This window comes from Scomber scombrus, chromosome 24, assembly GCF_963691925.1.
Source record: "Scomber scombrus chromosome 24, fScoSco1.1, whole genome shotgun sequence".
NCBI classification, from domain to species: domain Eukaryota; kingdom Metazoa; phylum Chordata; class Actinopteri; order Scombriformes; family Scombridae; genus Scomber; species Scomber scombrus.
Window position 1 is genome coordinate 10059047 of NC_084993.1, and position 9429 is coordinate 10068475.

The 9429-nt window shown below is 40.3% G+C and overlaps 1 protein-coding gene across 1 annotated transcript in view; it reads left to right on the forward strand.

Moving 5' to 3' along the window:
- LOC134006660 (rho GTPase-activating protein 6-like) overlaps positions 1–9111 on the forward strand; it is an 81810-nt gene extending 72699 nt beyond the window's left edge. Inside the window, exons 9-14 of the mRNA XM_062445607.1 lie at positions 65–213; positions 3369–3548; positions 4933–5024; positions 5112–5362; positions 5601–5672; positions 6315–9111. Of these exons, the coding sequence (XP_062301591.1) occupies positions 65–213; positions 3369–3548; positions 4933–5024; positions 5112–5362; positions 5601–5672; positions 6315–6889 (1319 nt within the window). The 3' untranslated portion in view covers positions 6890–9111. The remainder of the gene's footprint in view (positions 1–64; positions 214–3368; positions 3549–4932; positions 5025–5111; positions 5363–5600; positions 5673–6314) is intronic.
- The last annotated feature ends 318 nt before the right edge of the window (positions 9112–9429 follow it).

Consider the following 9429-nt stretch of genomic DNA (forward strand, 5'->3'; position numbering starts at 1 on the left):
CACCTTTAATGCTGAGAGTCAGACAACAGCTTTCTTTTCATCTCCATCCTAATTTCTGTTGCAGTGTTAGACTCAGATGAGCAGCAGGCTGTCACTCAGCTACTGGTCTACCTGCTCCCAGCATGCAACAGTGACACTCTCCACCGTCTGCTTGAGTTCCTATCCACCGTGACCAACCACGCCCACGACCGGCAGGACAAAGAAGGACAAGAGGTGAGCACTACTTCTCAAACAGGAAAATGACTCAGAAAATCGTTCGGCATGTCAATGAATTAAATGGCATGAAAACACCCATAACCCTTTGTAAATACACAAATGCACACACACAATGACTGGACTCTGAGCAGATTGCATGGGCAGCTACTAGCATTTCTGTTTGCCTTGTTTTTTCCACCTCATTGGGAGGAAATAACCAAAGAAGTGATATGAATCAGTTGGTGTAGTTGGTATGTGCATATATATCTCTTTGCCTGTCAGGCACTGAAACTGCACGAGCGCTGATGTAAGATTGCTAGAACAGCCTCGTGTTGATCACATCTTCCAGGATCTGAATGACTGCATTTACTCCACATTTGCACTGTGGAAGTCTGGAGTGAAATTCACCATACCACTTAAGGCCAGAGAACACATTTCCACCTTAACAGGGAAAATTTGAGCAAAGTAAATGGCTCTACCTTCCTCAAGCAACATGAATAGCTACATAAGGGTGTTTTACTTGAAAATGTTCCCTGGTGCTGCTCAGAAAGATTGTGATCTAAAACAAATAATCACAATGAAACTATGTGTCAACAGTGGAATATAATACAGTAGGTATACACACTAAGGATCCCACAAGACAGTGTTCCTATCAGGGTGGTCGGGATCCCCCTTCAAGGGGTGGCAAGATAGACCAAACAGCCAAAAGTCTCTTTTGTGTACTTTGGTCTAAGGCTGTTGTTTGTGGTTGGACTATGGCCCCTAGTTCCAAATAAGGGGAACTGTCATGTTACATAGACAATATAATAGGACAACAACAGCATACAACTCCATGGCAACAATTTGAGGAAGGAACTTTTCTGTTTCGACTTGAGAATGACCCAACGCACTAAGCAAGATCCATAAATAAAAGATTTGAAATGAGTTTTAGTGGGAGACCTTGAAAGAGCCCTGGTCTCAAACTTATTGAATATATTTGGGATGAACTGGAATGCGGATTGTTAGCCAGGCTTTATTGGCCAAGATCAGACATCCAATTTTCCTTCCACACGTCTCTGTAATCTTGCGGAAAAGAAAATCCCTCTTTGGTTTAACTGCTCCCGACTTATATGCAACTTAAGTAGACGTTGCTTTGTTTTAACGAGTTACCAGCCAAAAAAGGTCTGAACCATTGCCGCAAAAGATCAAACAAATTCCAGAAAATCCAATAATGTCACTATCAAGTTTAAGGAAACCCTGCGTGCAATTGTACACAGTCACAAGTTAGAACCAATGTTTCTGACAAATGATCTAAAAACAACAGTCTGTCCCTAAATATCGTCTGCAAATATTTGAATAATATTATAATCTGACTTGTTCTTGGAGGGGAGTAGAAGTAGAAACAGAGGAAGTGACATCATGAGCTGTGATCAAGACTCGGCATGGTTGAAATGATGTTATGCTCTTTTCTCTCCAAGTCCCACAATCCCTTCAGCCTTATTTATTTGCCAAACCATGTACTCATTAATGTGTGTGTCAGGAGAGAGAATTTAGTGTCTGTGCTTGTGCGTGGCTATTCCTGCAAGAGAGAGAGAGTGTGTGTGTGTGTGTGTGTGTGTGTGTGTGTGTGTGTGTGTGTGTGTGTGTGGACTTAGTCAATTGTTTAAGTGTGTCTATGAGAGCAGAAAAGTATGTTTTGGCATCACTGCACCATCTGCACAGATGGAAGAGTGTTTTATTTTTTTTTGTTGTTGTTTCAATGTGGATACATATGAGTAGACTCAAAATTTGGTGTGTGTGTGTGTGTTTTGCCTTCATGACTTCATGGCTCCAGTATCTGTATCCGAGATTGTGACAGGAAGTCAGAGTGTTTCACACTTATCTGGGAACAACATATCAATACTTTTTGGCTGCTCGTGGCTCCCATCTCTCCTCTGGGACTGGGAGTGGAAAGGGAGGAAACTTGGGAAGCAGAAAAAAATGAATTTTTGACTAAAAAAAGTGACCGAAGCTTTGAAGGGCCTGTAACTGTAGCTGGTAATTGTGTCACAGGAGGAGAAAGAGAGGCAGCTGTCATGTCATGCACTTCAACACTTAACACATAATGCCATCTCCTCCATCTTTTGTGTGACAAAAGATACAGAAGGATGAGGAGAGAGGTGAGAAAAAATTAACATGAAAAATAAATGGAGGATGGGGATGTAAGAGGGAACTGGAGCGAAAAGGAGTGGAGAGGAGAGGAAATGTCTCATAGGACTTATTTAAGCGCACCAAAACACAATGATGTAATTTCTACAGTAATTTCCAGGCTTTTTTTGTCCTCACAAGGGAGGGGAATGGTGCCTGATATTTCCAACAATGCAGACTGTGGAAAGGTGAAGGGCAAACATAAAAAATAGATGCACCACTATTTTCCAATCACGTATCAAATGCATTTAGCTAAACACTTCAAATGTATAAATATTCTACCTATATATAATTAACAATTTCTTTATATAACATCTGTAATGACATCTTCTGTGATAGAGTTAGCCCAACACTGACACTGCTGGTAGCACACACATCCATGTCACATATGCTGCACTAATTCTCCATTTCAGCAAAGTCATTAATTCATTCCCATTGGTGAACATATTTTGGTGCTTTTGCTCTCCTGTCACTGTGCAAACACATGCTTTTGTTTGATTAGTTAGTCACTATTTTCTAAACCATTAACTCACACAAAGGTGCAGTGTAATCAGCTATTAAATGTATTATTAATATAATAACAAGTGTGCATCCAGATGAGGCAAAAGAAACAACCGTTTTTTTCCTACATGTTTTTGACTAAAGATAAGTTAAGTTGAAAGGAAAGCACATCAAAGTACATGTTTTCTTTGTATGAACTGCCTTCATTTCAAGGAGTATTTGTGCTGGATCAGAAATGATTTAAACATAGGGAGGGAGTTTGGTTTTTAAAGAGTTGGGTTACAAAGACGAAACACTTTGCCACTGAAGTACTGTGAGAACTTTGTACGTGTTTTTGGTCTCTGTTCATTTTTTTTTGTGATTATTTTTTGCCCTATTCTGCACATTTCAAATGTCGCTCCAGCTGTGTGCCTCCCAAACTGTCACCCACCCTTTCCATTCCACCTGTGATAGAGGCCTGTGGTTTCCTGTGTTTGAAACCATACTGTGTTTCCCCCGATTCACAGATCACTGGAAACAAGATGACATCTTTAAACCTAGCTACCATCTTTGGCCCCAACCTGCTCCACAAGCAGAAGAGCTCAGACAAGGAGTTCAGCGTCCAGAGCTCAGCCAGGGCCGAGGAGAGCACTGCCGTCATTGCCGTGCTGCAGAGGATGATCGCCAGCTACCAAACCCTCTTCATGGTCAGTCATCAACCTTGCATGTGTGTGTGTGTGTGTGTGTGTGTGTGTGTGTGTGTGTGTGTGTGTGTGTTAATAACTCTTCTCCTTACTTCCTCCCTTCATTCTTTTGCCCACTAAACACACATGCACAGTCCCAAATGAACTGATGCACGCTTTCCCTCTCGCATTCCTGCGTCGACTTAAAGTAAGACAATCTCCTCCTGGCTTAGCAGACAATGGATGTGTGTTGGTTAATGATAACAGAGCTCTGCACGGTTTAGTGGATTGGAAAGGAGGAAAGTGAGAAAGCAAACAAAGATGATGTATGGGATGAGGAGTGTTTTAGTAGACGGTTGAGTGAGTGCTTTACCTATATTTGCAGCCAAGCTTTGCTCACAATCACACCTGAATCCTCGTATGAATAAATACAAGTACGATTGCCAGATAGCTGACGACTACGACTGAGAACTTTTCATCCAGACACTTGAACTTGTTCTTCCCCAAATAAAAAAGCAGGACATTTTGGCATGAAATCCTTCACGCGGTGTCAGAAGCGGTCATGGTTTCACATGGATTACCGCCTCATCAGTTGCTTTGTTCCATTCTGTTCTCCAGGATTGTCAAACTGTGCAGACAGGCAGGTCGGGTCATTTCAGGTCCGAAACCTTAAACCGTAACGTTTTGTAATCTGCCACTGCTGTTCCCCTGAGGCTTACATTCCTGCAGTAAGCCAATGAAGACGTATTAATCACATATAGTGAATCGGGACTGCCTTGCTCAGTCTCGGTGAGTGAAAAGAACTTGAGAGCAGCTCAAGTTTTGTGATTGAAATCTGAAAGTTGCTGCTTAAGTCTGAATCTATATGCTCTGAATGCATTTTAGGGCAAGAATCATTCAAATCAAGTATGGGCAGTGTTCTTCATCACGTGTGATCTGCAATGTCTGATGAGCAAAAATTCAACTAATCATCTGGAGATCAAATTGAAAAATGCACGAGAAACTGAGGTGACATTGTAAACAACATAGAGACTGAGCTTTCTCATTGTTTCTTCCTTTTTTTATTCACAATGGGCCCTTGAATGAGCAGGAAGCCAGGAAAAAAGGGACTAGAGTGAAAGCTTTTAATAAAATCTGGATGAACGAGAAGGAAATGGTAAATGTGATCCATGTTTGATAAAATCCAGGCTGGATTCTTCTCTTATTAGATGGAAAAGGTGGAGTTTTATTTACTAGGAATCAAGTTGATTTAATTGTCTCACTGTCAGATAATTGTTATTGATGTTACAATCAGGAAGAAGCATTGCCAGGTTTGATTTTTTTAATTAGCTTGGCAGCTCAACAGTATGGTCCAAACTGAATTAATTTAAGTCAGATGATTGTTGTTTTTTTATTATAAATATTTTAGGTGCCACCTGACTTACAAAATGAGGTTTTGATGAGCCTGCTGGAGACTGACCCAGATGTGGTGGACTACCTTCTGAGGAGAAAAGCATCACAGTGAGTTACACACACAGAGAGAATGTGGTTTCGTGTTTGGCTTTCCTTATAGCTTTCTCTCTTTCATCCTCATTTTTTTCCTTGCAGGAGTCCTGACCTGATGCAGGCAGAAGAGCCATTCACCCTGAGCGAGCGCCGCTCCTCTAGTGACTCTAACAAAGTGTCCAGTGGTGAGGTGTCACCGTATGACAACAACTCCCCGGTCCTAAGTGAGAGGAGAGGAGAACCAGAGAGCCCAGGGAGCGAGCATCTCTTTCGTGTCCCTGAACAGTACGCTCTGGTGGGGCAGGTGGCCGGCTGGAGCAGAGAGCCTGGAGCTGACACCTGGGCTGCTAAAGGTGAGCTGATAACAGGATTTTTTAATATCAGAAATAAACTGTTACGTTCTGTATTCATACTAAGAAAGCAACATCTCTCATTTTTTGGCTTTTCATATTTAGTCTTGGTGTTTTTTTAAATGTAAAGCTTTTTGCTGGCAATGCAGAAGAAAATTAGGAAGTGAGTCTGTTCATGCTTCATGGGCTTTTGTCAACTGTATTACCAAGTTTTTTTTTCCTCCTTCAGATGCTGTATCAGAGGAGCATGTTAACATTTGGGGGACGTGGCACTCTACTCTCAAACCAGCACTCAAAGACCAGCCATACACAGGTAAACCCTTTTACTCAGGTCCTCTGCAAATTTTGTTCATAGTGGTTAATGATCCAGGGCGGTCTGTGCCTGACATCTGCTGTAGGTTTTAACTAGCAGGGAGGAACAGAAACCTGCAGGACGCTGAAGATAAAGAGCACTTTGAAATCACAGTCGCTTCTGTGCTGGCCATCAGAAACCAAACCCCTGATGATTTTTATTCAGTTTAAGCCGTCTAATTAGCTACTAAATATACACCTGTGATGCCAGGTGAATGCATTTAACTAATTAATTAGCTGGGGGGACAGAAAACCAGCAGTACTAAGAGCTGAACAGCTGCAGCAATTTAGTGAATATGCATCACTTTATTGCGGTTTAACTGCAAAAATTATTCAGTGGATGTTTAAGATCTTTGACTTCTGCATATTTACCAAAGTATTTAATCCAGCACATCTACAGATGGTGTAGTAAAACTGAACTTGTATATCTAATTTTCATACTCATAGTTTCATTATTTCCTCATATATTCAATAAGTGTTGTCTATAAAAGATCTCCACATTTTCATTCCAAGCAGCTACTATTAAGTAATGAGTGTATTCCTTTTCATTCTTTAAACTATAATGAATTCCACTGATGTACAGTAGCTGATGTTCTGTTTCTAGGTTCCTATGGTAACATGTCAGAGGGAAGCTCCCGCAGCTCACAGGAGGGCCTTGACGGACTCCATGGCGATGGCAGGCAGCAGCCGACTGCACAACGTACTCAGACGGTGCCCGCCATCGCTGAGTGCAGACCCCACCCGCCGGTTACCAGAGTGTGCACCAGCCCTCATGTAGGCAAAGACACAGGGCGACCACGCCTGCAGCTAAACATCAACGCCCCTGTGACGTCACACCTGAACAGCACACAGGGCCTCCAGCGAGCAAGCGGACTTGGGGTCAACCATACTTCAAGACCTCAAAGCGATGCCGTGCTCACCGACGGCCGCTGTCCCCCCCCTTATAACGCTCATCATCGACTGGCTAGTTCACAGAGCTCACCTCAGCTCGCCACGGCTCAGCGGCCCCCTCTGCAGCACGGGCGGCCGAGCACGGCACAGAATAACTCAGCCTCGACAACAGAGGCACAAATGGTGCCGCAGAGCCCCGAGTGGCAAGACTGGCAGCGGGACCGGTGGCAAATCTGGCAACTGCTGTCCTCAGACAATGCTGACACACTGCCTGAAACACTGGTGTGAGCTTTGACCATGAACTCCAGTATCTCAGTAACTAAAGAGATTCTGCTCTGCTAGCCAATCAATGGCAAGATCAAACCTTTTCCCCTTTGACACTCACACCTAATCCACACTTTTCATATTTTCTCTCAGCTTGCATTTCATCTATTCATCCATGGATTTCTTCCTTTCCTCCCGTACTTCTCCTTCATCTTAGCGCCTTGGCGTTGTTGTTTACGTGTGCAGCTGCTGCCTTACAAAGACTTTTACATCCAAGAGCCACTAGTATTTCTCGTTTTGTACAGATGTTAAAACATTGCTTCTGTTCCTAGCCCATATGTTTCATCCATAAAGAGCTGGGAGTGTTAAAAAATGTCCACCAGAAATACCTCAAAAAAACAAAAAAACAAACAAACAAACAAACAAAAAAAATACAACGTCTCCTTTCACAACGACCATATTTTCTATTCTGGTTTAGTTCAGTCTCCATATCTCAATGGAAAACAATAGGAAAAATATTTGTTTCTTTTCATTTCACTTTTTTTTAAAAAACATTTTTAAATAAAATGTCTCCATACACAGACACTATGATGTACGCATTAGTTGCTGCTAAATTTAGAATTGTGTGTGTGTACTTCTAATGTAGTTCAGCCACAGAACTGCATCTCGAAAATGATCAAATATAAATTACTTTTCGAGGACACATTATGTTTGACTGTATATATACACAAACGGTTGACAACCATACATAAAAATATATATATATATATATATGTAAATTGACATGTAAAGTATATAATTTGCCAATCTACCTAAAAGTAAGTCAACCCTTTAACAGGCAGTCTAAATGTTGGTGTTTATCAGACTGCTGTGAATGTAAAATGCTTCACTTATTAGATCTAATTATAAAGCACGCGGCTGTAAATTTGCTTATATGTGCTCTTTCCACCTGCTGCACTGCAGGACCGATTGTGCCAAAGTCTCTGTCTTTCTTTTCTTTTTTTACTTCATGATATTTATCGTGCGGTTGTGTTTCATTTCATAGAGTTATATCAAATTGCAATGTAACAAACAAAGTATTCATACATAAGATCCAGACACCTCGTTTAAGTATGTTTCAAGTGTTTTTTTTTTACCCTTTTCAAATCATGTCTTAAAGGGCAGATGTGAAGAATTTATTGTCTATGAAGAACAGTGATGTACCATCATTTGATTTAGTGAATGTTTGCTCTCACTACAAATATGTGACATAGAAAATTTCATCAATGTGTTCCTGAGCAAATTTGAAAACACTTAAAATGTTTTGAAAATTGTGTGCAGACCCATTGCATGTCTGAGAGGCTTCAAGAAACATTAAAATGATAGGAATTGTTATGATTTTATAGTGGTCCAATTGAGGTGCTGAAAAAAGTGTTCTCATATTTTTACATTTTTATCACTTCAAATCCAATATTTTACTAATTTGGGTAGAAATAACCTTTTTGAATATGTTATGTTGTATTATCAACACCCACAACAAAGCTGGCTCAAATGTTACAGTCAAGTGGGTATTTGAAGGCAAATATTTCACAATTTCTCAAGTTATGGTGTAATATTTGCTCATCTGAAGCCACTTCAGCATTAAATCTGGAGACACACTAGAAATAATTTGACATATTCTCATGTTGTCTTTGATTTGCTTGTGTGTGATTGATGGAAGAGAAAGCCTCACAAGTAAAGAAGGATTGTGGTAAGGTTCTGGCGCCATCTATTGTCAGAACATGTGCATTAGCATGTTGCTGCTTCCCACAGTGCATTGTTTCCATGGGATCCATCTGTGCTCAATTTAGCATCAAAGCTTGCGGTTATAAGCACCTTTTTTGTGAAAATATGTAAATCAGTGTGAGGAAATAAACGTGCCATAGGTCTTGCTCTTAAAGGTTGTTTCTCAAGGTTCATATTTTGTGAATTTCTTTGTATAACTTTGTTTTTTTTCTGTTCTGAGTGTTGTAATATATAAATACAATATAACGATTTTTATTCAAGAAGAAAAAAGAAGAAAAAAAAAGAAGAAGAATCCTAATGGTCCTAGATTTGTCTCCCCAAAACATGATCATGTTTGTCTTGTTGACTTCACTATGAAACTAAGAGAAACTTAGTGCTATGGTGGTTTTTGTTGATGTTTTTTGGTGGGGTTTACTGGGTCCAAGTTGTAATGGAATATCTGGTATTTGCTTTTTGTACTGCGTGTCATCAATATGCTACGATGGAATTAAATATGATCAAGTTTACATCTTCTTTTGGAGTGAGTGCTTTGCCAGAGGGCCTGTTTGGAAACAGAGAAGTAGTGTGTGATCATACAATATGGACAAAGGTCGTTGTATAATATATCATATCAACAGTAATTTGATAGTACAGTACTATGTCTTATTATATCATTGTGAGTGATTCCATAATTTTACAATGGAGTATGTCATAATTAACTAAACCAGATAATATTTTTTTGTTTTTTTAATAGTACAATATTTAACCAGAAGAAACTTGCCTCTTTCACTTTGATATACATATTTATATAGTGCTGATTT